This window comes from Paramormyrops kingsleyae, chromosome 9 (assembly GCF_048594095.1).
Source record: "Paramormyrops kingsleyae isolate MSU_618 chromosome 9, PKINGS_0.4, whole genome shotgun sequence".
Classification (NCBI taxonomy): domain Eukaryota; kingdom Metazoa; phylum Chordata; class Actinopteri; order Osteoglossiformes; family Mormyridae; genus Paramormyrops; species Paramormyrops kingsleyae.
In genome coordinates this window covers 14835086-14856135 of record NC_132805.1, presented here as the reverse complement: position 1 = coordinate 14856135, position 21050 = coordinate 14835086, and the positions used below count along the sequence as shown (strand labels likewise).

At 50.6% G+C, this 21050-nt stretch overlaps 1 protein-coding gene across 3 annotated transcripts; it reads left to right on the top strand.

Annotated features, from left to right (window-relative positions):
* The first annotated feature begins 233 nt into the window (after window positions 1-233).
* Window positions 234-9976, top strand: atn1 (atrophin 1). 3 transcript variants are annotated; one of them, XM_023795605.2, is made up of 10 exons: window positions 234-464; window positions 1975-2110; window positions 2351-2452; window positions 2726-2842; window positions 2940-5650; window positions 5746-5956; window positions 6037-7411; window positions 7717-7860; window positions 8205-8317; window positions 9294-9976. In XM_023795605.2, exons 2-10 carry the CDS (start codon window positions 2084-2086, stop codon window positions 9312-9314), a joined length of 4821 nt encoding a protein of 1606 aa, XP_023651373.2. In that variant the 5' UTR covers window positions 234-464; window positions 1975-2083; the 3' UTR covers window positions 9315-9976. The 3 variants fall into 3 exon arrangements, with proteins under 3 accessions (XP_023651373.2, XP_023651370.2, XP_023651371.2); XM_023795602.2 differs by having other exon boundaries at window positions 8140-8317; XM_023795603.2 differs by lacking the exon at window positions 234-464 and adding an exon at window positions 605-718 and having other exon boundaries at window positions 8140-8317.
* The last annotated feature ends 11074 nt before the right edge of the window (window positions 9977-21050 follow it).

Below are 21050 nucleotides of genomic sequence, written 5' to 3'. Positions count from 1 at the left end.
TCTTCGTCCTTTCCCCCTTTCCCTGCCACTTTTCCTTGAAAACCCAGGCAAATCGCTCATTGCCTTGTCGGTTTTCTCTCTTTCTGCCTGTACAAGGAGTGCACCCCTACCACCCCCATTTGATTGTGCCTGTACCGACCGCAAAAAAGTGCAAGTCGTCTTGACAGAGAGGGAGAGGGGGAGAAAGAAGAAAAAGAGGGGAGGAGGGTGGGGGGAGAGAAGGGGGTGGGGGAGGCAATCGTACGCATCAATTTGTACAGTCTTCGGCGGCACCCCGCTTTCCCCTTGCGCCGAGTTAAGAAAAAGGGAAAATGTGCATTACTTGCGGCATCCGTACGATGCGATAGCGAGCGCTGCGTGTTTCTCTGCGTGTATATATGTCGACGCGCGGTGCAAAGCGAGAGACAGAAAGAAAGAGGAAAGGAGAGGGGGAGAAAAGGGACACGCATCGGTGGATATCACAGGTAAGAAAGAGGGAAATCTGATGCATATGCTTTTTTTTTGTTGCCCGTGTGTGGCCACGTTTGTGTCTTCGCCTCCTTTGGTGTGCAGATTGAATATATGCGATGCACGTCCAAAACGGGCCCCCCGATGAATAGGTGGTGTAACCGTATGTACAACACAGACACGCATTCCAGACATCAAGACGTTTCCGTGAATTTCGCCACCCTATTCCGCTATTGCAATTTCCTCTTTAAGGTGGAAAGCGGTCAAAGAGGTATAGTAAACGCACCCGATCCCTCCCTCTGAAACACAAGTGCCTTGTTGCACAGTGCTGCTACGCTCGGTACAGTAAAGTCAAATGCAGGCAGGCATACTGTATAGCACAGGCTGATCTATTATGCATGTGTGTTAATAATAAGCTAAAGAAGAAAACGAGGCGCTGCGTTGCTTTGGGGGCTGCGATCAGCTGCAGTCTTATTTGGTCGGAAAAGGCACGGTGTGATGCATTGGATTTGTTTTTTGCTGTTTAATGTACTGGGAGAGCTGGCTAACGTGTGTGGACGCATGCATTGTGTGTGTGAGTGTTTGTTTGTGTGCATGTGTGTCTTGTGCGCTGCATTTCTGTGTATATGTTGATCCCGTGTAACGGCAGACTGCCGTTGGCTGCTGGTATGTGCAGACCTTGCCCCGCGTTGCATGAAACACTGTATTGTCTTAAGCTGTGTGCAAGCCAAGACCTGGAGGCTATTGCTGCACTGTGTCATTGTGAAATGTCCTGTGTGCGTGGCTATGGATCTGCAACAATATGTATAAAGAGGACTTATTAGTACGGCAGCCGAGTGGATCATTTGAAGTGAAAAGATGTATTTTGCCTCCGATCATCAGTTACACAGCACCTGAATAGAATGTAAATATGTGTTTTATGTTCCTGGCTGTGTACAGATATTATTTATGGACAATGTAAGTCTTGCTATCTTTGGTTACATTTCCTGCCTATTAATCTTCACACTGTACAGCAGGACCACAAAAGTATATACAGCTTCAGATAAGAATAAAGGGTATCTCTGATTAGTTGTGATGAACTTTCATGCAACACTGGAGGCATGTGGATCTCTGGACACGGGGTGTAATGGACGCACACGTTCAGCATGCCCTCTGCCGTGTCTGGGGGCACAGGGCGTGTTCCCCAGCTGCCTTGACATGGGGGGGTGGTTTGCCGTCCTGTTCGAACACAGTGTGCTGCTCACAGGCTGGAATCACACCTGTCTCCAGGTGAAGGCCCTGCGTTGAACACACTGAGCCGGCGCCTGCCTCTCTGTCTCCCTGCACTGCAGTGAAGTGTTCCTCGCCAATATGTGGCTTACGTCTGTAACTTATTAGAAATGGTATTTGGGAATCGCCTCGAAATTCTGAGCTGGATATTAATCCAGCAGAAAGGACACATCTCTCCTGTAAGCGCTGAAGGCGGCCGGGTAGCCGCATGGGGATGGGTCCTGACTGCTGCTCTTTCCCTGTACCCCCCTCTTTCAGGTGTTTTTCACGAGTGGGCGACCTTGTGCAAGACGTGCACGGAACCCCGAGGCCCCAAATATAGTTCTGATCACTAGAGAGGGGAAATGGACCCGGCAGAGCATCGACAATGAAAACGCGAACTCAGAAAGAATCGGTGAGATGTGCCACTGCCTGGGCCTGGCTGTTCGGCCCTCCCTTTAGCTGCTGTTTGGGAGCCCAGGGATAAGCAGGACACAGCCTGGGCGCCAGGGGAGTGTGCATGTGGATTGAGTGGATTGTGAGGAAGTATGCGAGGTCGGTAGGCCTCCGCTCTCAGGTGGGCTGCCGCGCCTGCACCTATTGCTAATCCCTTTCTTTATCGCCCCCTTCCTGCCCTCACTACCTCTCTCTCCAGATGCCCATGCGCAGTGGGCGCAGGCGGGGGGGCAGTGAGGAGAGGAGGGGTAGGCGCCCTCACCCCAGCCCCTCGCGCATTGAGCGCAGTGACAGACAGCCAGTAAGTGTCCCTCCCTGTCGCTGTGTGCGTGCTCAGGTGTGCGTATGAGCGGTGAGACTCCGCGTCTCTCAGCCGTCATGCACTGCTGTCAGACATCTGCGCTCTGACCACGTGTGTCTGTGCTGGGGAAAGTCTAGTAAGTCTACGGTTTACTATCATATCCGTCGGAAAATATGTCAAGCCACATGTGTAACATGTAATGTGTATGTGGCAAACACACATAGAATGGCTTGAGAGCAACTTGGCGTGTGATTTTGCTGTTCACGTCGGCAGAGAGCCGCTGGAGAGGATTTGCCGGTTGGACGTGTCAGTCGCCGGTCCCATGGACATGATTCGTCAGAGAGTGAGGGGGAGGGACTTGTGCCTCCACCCAAGAGACAGAAAGTGCAGGTCAGTACTGAATTACTGTGCTCTTCTGACGAGTGCAGTAGTCATTATGAAGTTTAGGTACCAGTTAAAAGGCATGATTTGTCTCTTTTTTTGTCAGGATTCCTCCGCTTCAAACCCACCAGCCTCTACTCACTCAATTGACACGTCTACAACCGTCCCACCCCCACCCTCTGGTACCAGCCAATCACAGGAGAGTGATAATGAAGACGGCCAATCTCAAGGCAGCAGAAGCTCGGTTGGTGGGAGCTTGGCTAATAGCAGCAGCAGTTTGAGCAGTGGGCGGGACATTGACCAGGATAACCGTTCCTCTTCACCGAGCCTCTCTGCGTCTCCCTTGGCCAGCTTGGATTCTGAATCCGATTCCCCTGACTCGCCCAAACAAGGAGAGAGGGACAGGGGGAGGGAGGGGACTCCCCCGAAATCTGGAGGGGAGGACCGGAGAAGCGTGCTGAGGGGGGAGGAGTGTGCTGGGGACAGGAGAGATGTGGAAGGTGGAGCGGAGGAAGGCGGCGTGCTGAAGGCCCCCACCCTGGCCCCCTCCCTCAGGGGAGCGGCCGATTTGGCAGGTGAGGGTGGGGCTAACCGGAAGGCATACTTCCCCCTGGACTCCAAGCTCCTGAACAAGATGGAGTACAGCGTCCCCAGCAGTGTGGATGGCGCCCCGAACTCCCATCGCGCCAGTGCCAAAGCCAGCAGCCAGTGTGTGTTGAAGGGCGAGGCGGCCGCGCCGGAGTACCCCCATAGTAACCTCGGCACCTCCCTGCCAGCCTCACTGCCCCCGCCCCCCGCTTTGAAGCCCCTGGAACTGGGCCAAAATTTACAAATGGACCCCAAGGCGGACAAACCGGAGAAGAGTGACAAATTAACTGACAGGAGTGCCCCCCCCTCCCTGCTGCCCCAAGCTGCCACCATAGCCCAGCCACCGCCCCCGCCCCACCCCCATCACTACAGTCCCACTGGATGGGGAGGAGCTGCTTCCAGTTGCCCAGGGAGCTGGGGCTTCTCCCGTTACCCGGGTAACCACCACTCTCACCAGCAACAGCCTCCGGTGCAGCAACAATTGCCCTCAGTGTACAACCCCCCCTCCTCCAGACATTCCTCCCACCCCCCCTATCTGCCCCACCCCCACCCACACAGAGAGTACCTCCCCAGGTATGGAGGAGGTGGGGAGCGGGAGCGGGGTGGCGAGAGAGAGCGGGGGCTCCGGGAGTTCGGGGGGAGGGAGATCAATCGGGAATTCTCTGTCAGCATTGGAAGCTCTGGGACTGGAATGGCTAACAGCGGTAACATGAGCGTCGGCGGTCCCAATGGCAGCCAAGCAAGGGATTTTGGGAATTTGCCAGTGGGTCAGAGCCGAGATTATTCCAGAATGGGCTCGCAGGGCTCCAGCAGGGAGGGCTCCGGGTCAGGGGGCCGTGAATTCGGGTCGAGCTTTGCAACCAGGGACAGGGAAACCGGAAGAGAATATCTGCCGACCCCGAGCCAGTCACAGACATGTGAGTTCAGCTCTGGGGGGGCGGGGCGTCTACGTGAGAAGGAGGGCCGGTGGGGCGATTTTTCGGGGCAGCTGCGGGAGGTGGGAGGGAATAACCCAGGGGGGGGTAACGCTGCGCCATCGGGTGCCGCGGTGTCAGCAGGCGGGGTTCCCATGACTCCACACCTGGGCCGGGATGCCCAAACTTCGCCACAAGGGGGTGCCCCCACCCAGCCACCCTCTCTGGCGCCACTGGCAGAGCCCCTGGCCTCCACAAACAGAGAGTACCCGCCGCCTGTGGACTTTGGCGCCCTGCAGCAGCAGCCACTGCCTTCCTCCCAAACATCCTCGTCTGGCTCTGACTCTCACACGCCCCACTTCCTCAGAGAGTACCCTCCAGCTGGGGCAAAAGATTATCCCCCAGCGTTGCCCCCATCCACTGCTGCCCTGCCAACCCCCTCCAGAGAGTATCACAGCCCCCCCAGCACAGCTGTTGCCCTGGGTCGTGATTATTCTCACCCCCACTACCCGGGCCAGACGGGCCCGGCGCAGCCAAGAGATAGGGACAGAGAAAGGGAGCCCCCCCCCTCAACTCTGTACCCCAGCCGCTCTGGCCCGCAGCCCCCTACCCTGTCCCCTTCGTCCTCCTCTCACCCTCGCCCCCCATCTGCACCGTACCCTCCACCCCCACCTCCCCCTCTCCCACCATCCTCCCTCGCACAGCCACTCCCACCATCCAGTCTTGGAGCCAATCACGCCCGCCCAGGGCCGTACCAGTCCTCCAACCAGACTTTGACTCCTCCCGTTCCCCTTTCACCACTCCCCAGTCCCTCATCCAATCAGATGACGGGATTCCCCTCCTTCACGTCGGGCTCCTCCTCCACAGCTAGTGTCCCGCTCCCCGCATCTGCTGCGGCGACCGCCTGTTCACCAGGGTGCCGCCCCCCTCACTACCTGAGCCACACCCAGTTCAGTGGTTCCACCTATCAGCCCAACGGTGGCAGCACTAACAGCAGCGGAGCCATTAGCAGCAGCAGCAACAGCAGTAAAAATAGTAGCAGCGGCTCTCACTCCCACTCTTTGTCGCCTCAGAGTGCATCCAAGGTCCTCCCGCCAGTAGGGGACGCTACTGGCCTCTCACTACCTGCTGCTGGTGCTCCCCCACCCAGCGAGGGGCTCACTGATTCATCCTCGGCTGCCCCGCCTCCACCCGTCATTAAGGAGGAGCCAGCGGAGGAGAGAGAGGAAGCCGAGAGCCCGGCCCCTGTCCTGAGGAGCCCATCCCCAGAGCCTAAGCCGGTGGACGTCCCGATCCATGCCAGCCAATCAGCACGGTAAACCTGGCTGCCTTGCCCTGCCCACATGGGTGCTACTCATGGGCCGTGTCGCTGCCACATCTCATGCATGGCTGCTGGCATCCCACCCACAGGTTTCACAGAGTGCTGGATAGGGGCACCGGCAACTCATGCGCCCGCAGTGACGTGCTGTTCGTGCCCCTGGATGGCTCTAAGCTGTGGAAGAAGAGAAACGAGGCCATAGAGCGTGCCAGGAGGGAGGGGGAGCAGCGCGCCCGGGACCTCAGGGAGAAGGAGAGGGAGCGGGAGAGGGAGCGGGAAAGGGACCTCGAAAGGCACCTGCAGGTGGGTGCAGGCCAGAGGAGGGGGGCAGACTGGCTCCTCGTCACACCACTGAGTGTTTACCTTTGTGCTTTCTTTCACAGAAGGACAGCGGCAGTGGAGGAGCCAGTGCGGGGCGCTCTGGGTCCTCGCTCTTCTTCCCACCGTCCTCCTCCATCCTCCTGGATCCTTCCTCATCCTCATCCTCTTCCTCCTCGCACCCAGGACCACAGCCTCACCACCACGCCCCACCCCACCACCCTCCGCACTCTCACCCACTGCACCCCCCCCATGCGCTGCATCCCACGCTACCCCACCCACTGCCGCACTCCCTGCTGCTGCCTTCCATGGGCGGGGCCTCTGCCGTGGTGGCCAATCCCCAGGGGGCCCTGAGTGTGGGGTTAGGGGGGCCCTACCTGGGGCCTGACACACCAGCTCTGAGGACTCTGAGCGAGTATGCACGCCCACACACCATGTCACCCCTGGGAGCTGCCGGCCGGGCCCCGGCCCACCACCCCCATCTGCACCCACACGCCCACCCCCACGTGCACCCCTCCTTCTTCCTGCCCCAGTTCCAGAACCCAGCACTGGGCCACCCCCACCATCTCCCAGCTGACACGGCTGCCGCTATTTTGGGCTTCCTGTATGGGGGCGGCCTGGAAGGGGGACCTGGGGTTGGGACACATGGGGGCCCAGGGCCGGGCCCGGGAGGCATGGCCGGTGGCCTGGGAGGGATGGGCTTTCCCCACGCCATGGCGCATAGGGACCGCATGAAAACAGGGTTTGAGTTTAAGAGCGAGGAGCGGGTGTACCAGGCGGGGGTCATGCCGGACCCGGGGCTGACTCTGTCCCACTCCGACGCCCACTCCCTGCTCTTCAGTAGGGCAGGGGGGGCTGCCGCTGACATTTCTCTGTATGGCACCCCGCCACCGCCAGCCCCAGCCCCGCCCCCGCTCCAAAACACAGCCCTGGCTGCGTCAAATCGTGCCTCAAACCCCGCCTCCCAGTCCATCTCAGCCCTCCCGCCATCTTCTGTGCTCCCACCCTCTCTCCCCAACCACCCTACTCCCCCCGTGGCTCCTGCCCCGCCCGCCCCGGCCCCACCTCCTCCACCTCCATCCAATCCCATCCCATCGCTCCATCACCCCTCCGCACACTCCTCCTTCCCCCAGTCCCTCTCTTCACACCCCCAGCCAGCACCAGGCGCCCCTGCCCCGGCTGAGAACTACCCCCTGCAGGCCCGCTCGCCTGGCGCTGCTGAGAGAGTACCGGGGGGCGAGAGGGAGAGAGAGAGGGAGAGGAGCAGGACGGCACCTTCTTCGGGAGAGCGGGAGAGGGAGAGGGAGAGAGAGCGGGAGCGAGGAGGAGCAGGAGGAGGGGGGGAATCCCTGGGGAGGCTGCAGATGCTGAACGTGACACCACATCACCACCAGCACTCCCACATCCACTCCCACCTGCACCTGCACCAGCAGGACACAGGTACCTCTTACCACCGCCGTCACTTGCAGTGCCACCAAGGGGCAGATACTGGCATCACTGTCGCAATTACAAAAGGAATGGATAATCCTCCATATTCCTACTAAAATTTCAGACCCATAGCAATAGTTCTTTAATTGTTTCTATATCAAATCCACAGTAACATCACAGGTATTAAAGCTTTAATTTAAGTTTTAAATCATTGACTTTTATTACTGTTTGTCTTCACAGCCAAACAGCTGGAAAGTTGAAAGTCAGTTGTTGCCTGTATTATATTGTTGTGTTTCTGTTACATCTCTGTCCCTCAGCAGCGGGCGGGGTGCACCCCCTGATGGACCCCCTTGCCTCGGGGTCCCCGCTTGCCCGGCTACCCTACCCTGGGGCGGCCCTGGGCCCCCCCATCCTGGCACACCCCCTCACTGACAGCGAGGTCCTCCGGCAGCAGCTCTTCGGTGAGAAATGGCCCACTCCCTAGCCGTCCTTGCGTCACTGCCTGCCCGCCCACCGGGGCTGTACCCGTGTGATCACAGTCTGCAGTCCGACTGCCTTCACACATGACACGTGGCATCTCACTCAGATATGGAAATCTGGGAGGGGATTCTCATACCTCGTGTCACATAGCCATTATGGGATGATTTTTATAAAGGAATCTTCATCCTTTGAGTTTCGCAAGCAGCACTAAGCTTACGGTCCCACTGTTGCCCTCGTGCCCCTGGCTCGCTGCCCCCCAGGTGCTCCGTTCCGCGATTTGCCCCAGCCTTCCTCCCTGACCGGCCCCGTGTCTGCGGCCCACCAGCTCCAGGCCATGCAGCAAGCCCAGAGCGCCGAAATCCAGATCCAGAGGCTGGCGCTGGAGCAGCAGTGGCTCCACCATCACCACCACTCTCTCACACAGGACGAGTACTACAGGTGATCCTAAAACCTAACCCTGAACATTACACCCTAACCTTAAATCCGAACCTAAATCCTGTACCTTAAATCCTAACCATAAACCAATATCTTAAATCCTAAACCCTAACCCTGAATCTTAAAAACTAACCTAAACCCAACCTTAAATCCTATCCCTAAACCCACATCTTAAATCCATCTCATCCAGGGTCGTAGGGGTTCCAGAGCCTATCCCAAAGGCTATGGGTGCAAGGCATATCTTAAATGCTAAACCCTAATTCTAACCTTAAACCCCAACCATAAATCTTAATCCCTAAACCCTAACCTGAACCTTAAACCATAACCTAAACCCAACCTTACATCCTAACCTTAAACCCATATCTTAAATCCTAAACCCTAACCATATCCATAAACTCTATATGTTAAACCTCAACCCTAATCCTTAATCCCTAATTCTAAATGCTAACCCTGAACCTTAAATCCTAACCCTAAATCCTTGCCCTGTACCTTAAACCCTAACCACAATTCCTAAGCCTTGAACCCTATACCGTAAACCCCAACCCTAGACCTTAATCCCTAATTCTAAACCCTAAACCTCAACCTGCAACCCAAACCTAAACCCTAATTCTATCCTCTTAAATTCTTAAATTCCTCTTAAATTCTAAACCCTACCCCTCACCCTACAGCATCCAGGAGAGGGTCAACTTACAGCATGTGACTGTTTCTGATGAGCCAAAGTGAAACTTGCTGTAACTGAATGCTGAATTTCAGTATATGTATGTGTGTGTGTCCATCCTAATAATGTGATTAAAACACACCTCAGCTATAAAGAGAATTAAAAATTCCATTAGATAACTATCACGTAAATGTGAAATTAATAAGAGTTATATCTTTCATGGGCATTTTTCCTCACATCAGCCTCTCTGACACAAACAAAGTCTAAACTACTGGTTGACAGGCTTCCCCATATCCACTCAATTCAGTCTTTCTCTTTTAGTCACCTGAAGAAAGAGAGTGACAAGACTTTGTGACGGGGGAGGGGCGGAGAGAGAGAGGGAGACACCACCAGTCCCTGGGCGAATCGGCAGTGAGGAAGATGCGCACACAACCCAATGAAATCTCTGAGGGCGGGACATGAGTGGAATCCGGAATGCACTGACTGGGGGAAGAGGGACACATTAGCAGCACAGAGGCCCAGCGACACGGGACATAGAGAAGGACAGCAGATCTGGGCCTGATGAGAAGAGCACAAGGAGGGCACTGTCAGGAAGAGTGAAAAACGAGGAAGGGCAGCTACGTGGGACAGCGCAGGGCAGAGCCTGTGTAATATATCCTGTACAGTAGGCCAAGGACTGACATATAGGACGTGTACTATACATCATGCCAGGAAAATTGTAAATAAAGTTTTGTTTTATTGTCACTGCATGTAGCTAGATGCTGAATTTTAACTGGTGCAGATCTTTTTAGCAAACCCCATTTAATAAGCATGCTTCAGACCTACAGTTTAGTGTCATATTATTTTGATTATTAATAGTGTTATTCTTAATGTTGTTTGTTAATAATTATATAATTATATATACATATTATTTTTTATTATTTTTTTACATTTTCATGGTATGAGCAGTTTTATTTTTAATTTTTATTTTGAATCTCCCCGTGAAAAAATGAATTCAAATTGAAGGTAAGGAAATCTAATGATAATAAATGAAATGGACTCTTTTCTATACATGTTAAAAAGGAGGTGTGAGCATCTTTGGGTGCATTGTATCGTCTCCAGGTTTGTCTCCAGCGAGCTGATCCTCCCCAAAATGTCCATTCGGACACAATGTTTTTCATTAATTAGGATAATACGGATGATTGGTTGAACGCTCATTCAGGTTTACATGGGTTAACCTGTTCATAACAGACAGTAAACACACTACGCCAATTGCATTATGTCATAACGGGTCGCTGGTTAATTTAACTGTAAGTGAGTCGCTGTGCAGACTAGGCCGTGTTCATGTTATTTTAATTACATGTGATAGCAAAGGTCATGTTTCTGAATTGGTTTGATAAAGAGTGCGGTCCTATGCGCTATGTGCTAAAATAAGGTCATAAATCTGAAATCATCAGGCGACGGGGAAAAGGAAGCCACCCGGGAGGAGAGCATCAGGAGCAGCGACTGAGTTCGCCGCATTTCTAGCATGGAGCAAAAGCAGTAATGCAGAAAAAGGCTAAATGCGCAAAAATATGCTAAAGCCTCGCAACTTGGGTAGGCCTGATGGCCTCGACCCCGGAGCGCAGAAGTGCAGCTCGTCTGACGCAGATGACTTGTGAAAAAGCTGACCCATACTGACCCCTGCCTCAGGTGGGGGGGAGCACTGTGGGGACCGCCACAGACGATCAGAGGGCATCGGCATGGACACAGGAGTTCATGTTTTCTGTGTGCAGAAAGCTGCCGATCTGTTTTGCCCCCTCCAGAGAACACACACCTACAGCAGAGCTCTACAGGTCCACCACCAGCCACATTACAGAGCCGCTTATGTCAAATTAAGCTGTAATATGCGGATCTACAAATTAAACCCGGTCATTTAATTATAAAAAGATAATTGACAAAGCTGAAATTACGGGCAGCTTTATATGCAGATTGGCTGGGGGTGTGTCCGAATGGAGCACAGTCATCACGCACACACTGCTGCCTTTGTCTTGGCCATCGAGCCGCCATAGGCCTAACGATGCGCGGAGAAGGGGTGTTCAGCTCTAATTCATCATTTTAAGTGGAGTTCACACTGTTCCCTGCATCTGTTTGTTCAAGCAGCGATTTATCTTCTCGCACGTGTACAAAGGTCACCATTAAGTGAGTTTTTACGTTGCCGTTACCGGTCGGCTCAAATGCATTTGTGAGCCCAGGCTCTGTGACCACCACCCCCCCCACGACCCAAATAGCACTAATTGCTCCACATTCAGCAGGACTGTGTAGCACGCACACAATGTCACCTCTTACACATTTAATTCTATTAAGGGGCATTTGGATCATTGGTCTCTTCTATCCATCTGTCCATCCATCCATCCATCCCTTCACCCATCCCTCCATCCATTTTTTATAACTGACCAATGCAGTACAGGACAAACCCCAAATGGGCTGTCAGTCCAGGCAGCGATTCACCTGCATGTTTTGCACAGGAAACCCTCCCAGTACATAAACCATTCCGGAGCCCCCCATCTCTCCATATTACCTGGGTAATATCATGGCACCCATAAGACCATAATCAAAGGCTGCAAGCTGGCATGTATCAATGGGCAGCAGTGTGTCCCCCCCGCGCCCCCACCCCCACCCCAGCATGACACCAGCCCTGACATCTTCCCAATAAACAACACCAGCTACAGAGTGAGCTCCCAACCAAAAAGACCAGTGAAGGAAGCCTCAGAGGTAGCGGGGCCCTTCTGCTTCACTCCAAGGAGATCAAGACGAGGGGGTGGCTCCCTGCAAACAATGAGCCATCGCTATGCCGACATAGACCCCTGAAGACCCCCAGTTACCCCGCTGCTCTGACCTGCCGATAAAAACCAAATGTTTCATTGTCATTAGTGCTTCAGCCACCTTCGGGCTGATAGCTATAATGAGACCATTATAGATGGTGATGTGATATCACCCCCTGGAGGCACTCTCCTGAATCACACACACACACACACACACACACACACACAGACATGCGTGCTGCGTCTCTCCAGAGGGCCCTTAATGCCAGCCCAGACACTGCTGGGAGAGCGCAGCTAATTGGGGACACATGGGATGAGCAGAAGGCATAATTGCAGAGTTCCAGCATGCACCGGGACAGAAGGAGTATCTTGCTATTAGGAAAACATATATTTATAGCACCCATAATACACTGGGTGCCGTGTGATGTCCAGAAGCGGCAGAGGCTCTCCAAATGGGACGCCAGTCTGATCACCTCTTACGCAATGGTCACGGTAAGCAGAAGAGAACAAACATGTCTGCCAAAGTCCCCCAGAGAGATCACACATCTCGCGTCACACCTTGCTGATGTGGAACAGCATAATCAAAACCAACAGCAGCCCCCTGGCTGTTTACCTGCTTATTTTCCTGCTCTTTCTGCTCTAGTGCGGACAGCAGAATATTCACTTCCCTCATCAACAGACAGATAAACAAGCTTTCTTGCCATTTTTATGAAGTCTTCTGAAAGAGGATTTTTACAGATTATTCCGTTGATGAGTGAAAATCATAAAGCTTGGGTACTGACCGGTGAACGCGCGTTTGCCCTTTATGTGTGAAACCTACACACATCTGAATGTTTAAAAATCTCGGACAAGCAGACAGCAAGCACAGACAGACAGGTAGGCAGTAAGCACAGACAGGCAGACAGACAGGCATACAGCAAGTGCAGACAGGTAGGCAGCAAGCACAGATAGACAAGCAGGCAGGCAGCAAGCACAGACAGACAGACAGGCAGACAGCAAGTGCAGACCAACAGACAGGCAGGCAGCAAGCACAGACAGGCAGGCAGCAAACACAGATAGACAGGCAGGCAGGCAGGCAGGAAGCACAGACAGACAGACAGGCAGACAGCAAGTGCAGACAGACAGACAGCAAGCACAGACCGACAGACAGGCAACAAGTGCAGACAGACAGGCAAGCAGCAAACACAGATAGACAGGCAGGCAGGAAGCACAGGCAGACAGACAGGCAGACCGCAAGCGCAGACAGACAGGCAGCAAGCACAGATAGACAGGCAGGCAGGAAGCACAGACAGACAGATAGATAAGCAGACAGCAAGCGCAGACAGACAGAGAGACAGACAGCAAGCGCAGACCAACAGACAGGCAGGCAGGCAGCAAGCGCAGACAGCTAGGCCACGATGAGCTTGGGGTGCCCATTGAGCCCGGTGTCAGTGTCACTACGCGCCTTCCTGCCAGCTGTGACGGCCGCCTCCCGGGCAGAATACCTAATGCTCCCATGGGTCCTATTTGCGGGGAAGATCTTGTCACCCTGTTAGCATGTTTTCCAAAATCCGGCCTGTTAACTTCAGGAAGCGGCTGCTTTTAACATATTTGACTCAATAGTTATTTAAAAAACTAAATAAAAATGGGATTAAATGCTTATACAACCACCTTTTTTCTAAACTCTGGACATCCTGGACATGATTACAGGCAGCACAGGGCACATCATGGAAAACACACACACACACACACAACCCTAGCTGTGTAAGGCAAAAGTACTAAATCACTGAATCGCTTTACCACCCAGATACAATGATGAAAGGTTAATAATTATTTATATCGAGAATATATGTTATCCTCTGTTCTCATATGAGAGTTACTTCTGTTTCATTGCTGTCCATTAGCTGGGCTTAATGTCCTTACCTTCGTTGCAAATGCCCGGGAATTTTTTTGAACTGCAATATTACACAGGTTGGCGCAGTTCTGCTGTCTTGTTGTTCTGAAATGAAACGTCTGATCTGTCCGTCGGTGACTTTAAGGCTCTCAGCACGTTGCTGGCATTTTTTTTCTATAAGTAACAAGTTTGTCTAACACAGCAGGCAGCCAAAGTAAACAGTCTGCGCGGATGCCGCAGCCAAGCGCAGCACGAATTGATGATCCCGGAGCGGATCCGGCGCTTGCGGGACGCGCTGCTCAGGCAGACGGCGAGTGCGTTCCCGGGGCGACCGCTGACAGTGAGTGTATTGTGTCGTTTCCTTCGTGTCTTTTTTGTTGCCAAAGCATCCTAAGAGATACTAGCTGTTATTATGAAGTTTAATCTGAAATGGATTCGTCCATAGGAAGTCTCCTTGATGTTGGACCCTGACTTTTTTCGTGTTCGGGACAATCGCAGATCGGGGACCGTCGACAAACGACAGTCCGATGGGCGATTACAGAGATCGCCGATTAGAGAGAAGAAGCTTAATAAACGTCTCTGAAAGCAGGGACTGTTTAACAAGACGATATACGAATTTATTAAGAGAGTGACTCATCTCAGCGCTGTGTATGGGGGGCACTCCATAGCTTACTGTCACTATGATAGTATGTTTGTTCTGTGCAAAAATACTTGGATTAGTGGAAGGTGTTTTGGTCTATAGCTGCCAGTTTGATGTATACAGCCCTATCCAGTGAAATTGTTATGCATATAAAGATAGTTATGTGTTTGTGTATTTATGTGGCAGACGCTTTTGTCCAAAGCCAGTGAGGAAAATAATACATAACAAGCATGTTCAAGAAACTGTCTGAGATATACTGAAAACCAGCACAAGTTCACACCTGTCCCAGGATGCATTGACTGGAAGTAACTGACACCTTGGATAGGATTTCACATCAATGACTTATCATATATATTCAGATGCTGGGGGGGAATCAGAGCACCCAGACGAAACATCCACACCTAGGAATCGGATTCACATCTGGAAGACAGGAGCTGCAGGGTAGCAGAAAAAGCCGCATTACAGCACAACAAAACATCAGCACAACAGCGCCTCTGCTGACGAGAGCCGAGTCTACCTGTGCCTGGTGTCCAGCTTCTGCTGGACAAACCCTGCCCACAATATGGCGGTCATCGAGCCGGCCTTGGACAGGGGTGATGGCTGAGGCTGCGGAGGGAAGCGTCATCTGGATAAACACTCAGCATTAGTCTCCAAATGCTCGAGTGATCTTTTTATGAGTTCCTCCGGTGACGGCTGGTGAAGGAAGGGCAGCCCAGCAGTGCAGAATCGGCCCAAGGGGTGGGATTGTGGACCCCATGGTGGCAAGGCACATGCTGTAAGCCTCACAGTGCCACCCCCCCCACCCCCCACCCCCCAGCTAAAAGCAGGAGTGGCAAGACGTATGCTGCACACACTCTGAGATCCTTCAAGGTCCTAAGGGGGAGGGGGAGGGGGAGCAGCTCAGCATCTGGAATGCAGATTGGACCCCCACTCTGACTGGCTGACCTGCAGCTGAGCTGGGATTGTAAGATGGATGGGGGGGGGGGCTTGCAGGGGTGTGTGAGAGCGGCGTCATCTAGGTATACCAGGATGTAATCATGCATTTGATTCTGATCCACCCCTGTAGCCAATGCTAGCCCCCATAATGCCCCTTGAGAGCATGCAGCATATGTATATGTCTTTTTACTTGTGAGCTGCTTCATTCTTTTTATTTTGGCAGGGAGGGGGGTGTCACTTGGTCGGCACAGATCTGCCTTACTGCAGCACATGCAGGCACATTCACACACACACCGAGATGTTACAGCGAACATCTGAATATAATCAAGAACTGACCCCTGCCTCTGACACAACAGCTACTTTAGTGCAGAACGAAAACACCTACAGAGAGACAGGCAGCAGACTCACTAGAGAACAAAGCTGCAACCTGCACATAGCATGTTAGTGTGCGTGAGTATGTGAGAGTATGTGTGATTGTGTGCATGAGTGAGTGCAAGTGTGTGTGAGTATGGGCGAGTTTGTGTGGGTGTGCGTGTTGGCAAGTATGTACATGAGTATGTGTAACGTGCGAGTGTGAATGAATGTGTGCAAGTGTGTGTGAATGTGTGAGAGTGTCTGGGAGTGTGCAAGTGTGTACTAGTGTGTGTGTGCAGGTTTGTATTTACCACATTGTGGAGCCAAATGTGTGAGTGTGGGAGCGTGTGTGAATGTGAATGAGTGTAAGTGCATGTAAATGTGTGTGTGACTGTGTACAGTATGTGAGTGGGCATGAGTTTGTATGAGTGCATATGAGTGAGTGTGAGCTAGTGTGTGTGTAAGTGAGAGTGTGTTACCGAGTGTAAATGAGCATAATATAATATGAACCTTGATTTTCTAAAAATCTATGACTGCAATCAAAAAACCAAAACAAACAAAAGTGTTGTATTTTGTTTGGTTACTCATGGTTAAGGTTAGGGCTGGGTAGGGGTTAGCGTCATCAGACTTAGCACCAGGGTTATGCCCATAGATATTAATGCAAAGCCCCCTCAATAGTAGAAATATATGAACTGTGATAGTCTGTGTGACTGATTGGTAGACTTGTAGTCAAGACCGCCTAAATCAAGACCAAGACACTACCAAGACCAGAGGGTATCGAGACCAAGACAAGACCAAGACCAAGATAGACCGAGTCAAGACCAAGATAAAGTCGAGACGAGACCGAGACTCCCTTAACTTTTGTGTGCTGTTGAGGACTGACATGACGGGTACTGACTGGTCCCAAAGTCTCTAACAAAACAGCTAACACCTCCAACAACTGTCTAAGGGATGGGAAATATGTAACTGATTTCAATGATACTTAATTTGTAGATAAAATTGTAACATCAAATTGAAGATACACAATTATAAACTTGAAATTGCATCATGTCCCATTGTAGTAGTACTAGCCAAATGACACTGTATGATATAAACTTCCCTGAAATGGATTAGGCCTGTTAAGTCAACACAATGTGATATGCAGATGTTATTTAAAGGTCAATGGTCACATTTATTTAGTCAAACAGGGAGGAGAGAGAAAACAGTTCACATTTTAAAGCAGTGGTTGATTGCACTTCAGGAAAACTAAAGACTGCAACATCTTATAGCCTAGCCGTGCACGGTGGGGTCTCATTAGAATGCCTCCTCTACTAAAAACTCTCTCAACTGGGGCAGAAGATGCAGGGACTGAGAGGACTTTCAAGGCAACACTGTGTAGACTGGGGAAACGCTCTACCCAGAATTCATCTGTACAATAATCAAGACTGTTACACAAATTGGCCGAGATGGAATTCGCAAAGTATTTCACAAAGTAAATTTGTAGATCCAGGGACGGATTACGGACCGGGCCATCGGGGCCGCTGCCCAGGGGCCCTTGGGCTGCAGGGGGCCCGTAGGGCCCCTAGCCCAAAACAATTTGCAACGCTTATCAACAATGTATTTTCGTTTGTCTATTTTAGAGGGCCTACATTCTTTGATCCTCTGCCTACAAGGGCCCCTGACCCTATAGGGCCTCTGATGGAAACATGGAGGGAGGGCGTTTGGCTGCCAAGGGCCCTTGAATTGTGGTGGTTGTGGTGGTGGTGCTGGTGGTGGGGGGGGGCCCTCGCGAACGTTTTGCCCAGGGGCCCACACAACCCATAATCCGTCCCTGGGTAGATCATACAAGTGTAATATTCTTATCAAACGTATAGATGACAATAATGTAGAGCAAGAACAACAATGTGGTGAAACTGTTCCAGTGAGTAAAGATTCACTTTGGAATCATTTTTCTCAGAAACATGAGTGTGCTACGCGAACAGGCGGAAGCCAGAGCAAAACGAGTTTTATATATAGTTGTAGTATATCAAGTCTATAAAGCAAATTAAAGTATAAAAGCCTATAAAGTAAGCATCGGTAATCAAATTCGTTTTGTCATTCAAAGTAGGTCTAATAGGATTTTTTAAATTTAACTTAACGCTGTCATTGAAACTTTATTTTATAGAGAGCTGAAAACAAAGCAGCATCAACAGAAAAAAACTGAGGAATTTAAAACGTGGATGCTTAGCCTGTATATTCTTTAGACTATTAAACCCACTGATTCCTTTATTTTTAAGCCTATTTTTGTGTGGAATGCCGTTGCCAAAACGTGTCCGTTGTTGCCTATATGTTGCTTAAAAATAAATATTATGTGAATGGCAATGTTGCTGTTGCTCATATTTCTTTATGATATAATGCTTCGGTTTAAGGTGACATTTGTTAGGCATGCAGATTATTTGTCAAATTGAAGCGAGACTGGAGCGATTTGACTGGAGCGGGAGGAAATTTTGGGGGAGCGAGGAGCGGTGTTCAGCGGAGCGGCTTAGTGCGAATTAGAGCACAGGAGCGGCGGAGCCAGCAGCCTCGTGAGCGAGGAGCGGAAATTCTCACCGCTCCACTCCGCTCACATGCTCTGGTGTACATTAACTTTACATATTGCATTAAGCCTCCTTATGTCAGCCAGCTATCAGACATAGCTGTATTGACAAGAAGTGAAAGAGAAAAAACTACTCAATAAAGTCTGAAGTTACACTCTCAGTGAATTCGCCAAAATATCTAAAGTTAGTGAAAACTGTTAATGTTTAAGTAGCCGATTGCCACTACATGATAGAGCTAGCTAGCCTACCTGTACTTAGCATGTAGTTACACTCTTCACCAGTTAAGTCTGCAGAGAAGCTTGCAAAAAAAATCTGTCCCTAAATAATTTATACGGCACGTGTCAGAAGAACTCATAATAAATAACAATAATACATATACGTGATCTGATCATCTGAGGTTGGAAAGGTACGTAAAAGACTTTGAAGATGGGTAGATGGTATACTGGCTAGCTAACCTTTCAGGGTGTTTACGCTCTAGGTGCCTGGTGAAGGTTGAGGTAGTCCCGGCTGTCTCGGTCAAGGAAACTCTGCAAAATCTGCATTTTGCCGAATGCTTTTTTTTTTTTACCTGTGCTGCAAAAAAACTCTGTGTTCTATGAACGCAAACTTTATGACAGAAGAATTCGCTGACATTTTTTTCTGTACTTTAACTGACGAGGTTTACTACTCACTGTGATGCTGCATCTAACATTTAACTATCGCTACAATTATTTTGCGTGTATAACGCGTATTTTGATTGGATGAGCGCCAATGTCTGAATCACAACAAAATGCATGTATGTTATCGATTGGTTGCATTTGAAGGGCGCTAAAGGCGAAATAATAATAATGTTGCACTATCAATTGTTACGTTGCGTGTCGATCTGAGACAAGACAAGACAGCGAGACCAAGACAAGACCGAGGGATCCGAGACCAAGACAAGACCAAGACAATAGACCGTCGAGACTGTGACAAGACCAAGACAGCATAAAAGGTCTCGAGACCAAGACCGGTCTCGAGACATACAACTCTACTGATTGGGCATGTGTATATTACATCATGTGATAAAAACCTGTTATTTTGATGTTGTGGGGACATTTTTTCACTCCCCATAAGGGAAAATTCAGTTTTAAAAAAAATCTGTAAATGCGAAAAAACTAAAAATGCCAAAGTCTTGTACAGTGGTACCTCAGTTCTCAGACTCATTAGAACTCGAATTTCTTAAAAGTCGAACCAACCAGTTCGAAAAAAAATTACCTAGAGCTCGATATGAATCTCAGAAGTCAAACCGTGAACGCCGACCTAAGATAACTTGTATGAGTTAGCTAACCTTGAGTCACGCGGCACGTCTCTCAGTGGAAACAAAGGGTAAGGCTTCAGTCTCAGCCTCGCGTTCACTGTGATAGCATTGTGCATGTTTACACTAGCTGAATACACATATTTAGACAGTAAAAATACATTTAGACAATGACAGTAACAGTAATTATTATATAATAAATAGTGCTGTCAAACGATTCAAATTTTTAATCAGATTAATCACAGGGTTGCTGTGGACTAATTTCAATTAATCACGATTAAATATCATTCATTTTTAATCTTTATTAATCGCATTTCATTTTGCAAGAGGGATTATATATGCACTTAACATGTTTATTGAACATCGTGAACATGAGTCGGATGCATTCCATCTGCCACAGAAGTGCAATATCATGGATCCTATCAAAAAATCACAACTTGTCAGATTTAAGGTACCTCAGTTTAAATGGTCTTTATCTTCGTTCACTTAAAAATTAGCCCGAACTACCGTAAATCTGACAAATAATCTGACTAATCATGAAATCCAATTCTAACCTGGTTAATTGCCGTTGTTAGCAATATCTGTTGATAACACATTACGCGCGGTGCTTTACGTATAAAACACGTCCACAGATAAGTTGGACGGTATAGTGTGTGCGACCAATTTAATGAGCCACAAATGAGAAGTAGTGCTTAAACAGTATAAAACTACAACTTTCCCTTCTGTTGATAAAAGAAGCAGCCATCTTGGATTCTGAACTCGGGATCCTCTGTGCTGCTCCAGATCTCCAAGAAATGGGAGCACGCATGTCGTCACTTCCGGCTTCAAACCTCGGAATCCGACTCGGAAATACAAGTTCCCAGGGCAAATGGAACACACCAAAACTGCCCGAAATGGGTTGACAGAGACATTTTTCATTCTGCGCTGTAGATGGGTTATGTTACGTCCAGCTCCGTCCGATCCTCGTGTGTGCCATGCCCTTCTTACCTCGTGTTAATACCTGATTGTTCTCACCTGTTTCTTGTTAATGCCAGCTTGTCATGTGTATTTAGTCCGCGTCTAAGTTCCGTCTCGTCAGATCTGTCATCGTCGATACTGCGTGTGAGTACCTGTCCTGTCGGTTCGTCCTTAATAAAACCCTGTTCTTCCATTCAACCTGGCTGCTCTCGCCTCTCTCACCTGCTCGCCACTCGCTAATCATGACAGAATGACAGATCTCCCGAAAGACGCACCGCAGCAGGGCGAGGACCTCTGGCTCGTCCTGCTGCATGAGGTAGCGTTCTGGAGAGAGCAGCAAGAGATCCAAGACGACCCAGCTCTGTTCGGCTTGGTAGAGCAGAGCTGGGATCTCCTCCAGGGGGTTACCCCACGGACAGAGGAATATGTCATAGTGGAGGTACAATCCCTTCTACAGCAGCTCAGCCGCCGGTTCAAAGAGAAGCGGCTCCAGCCCCTCGCCTGCGTGGAGGCAACCCCGCCTCCTCCTACAGGTTCCGGGCATCGCAAAAAGAAGAAGCGCAGAGGGAAAGGAGAAGAAGCCGCCCCAACAATCTTCTTGGGGGCTTGCTCTCTGCGCCCCGCTTTCCTCCCGGCCGGCGGGCACAGGGACTTCCCGATAAGTGAGGAGGTCACTCATGCTGCCAGCCCGGCGGACGAGCAGC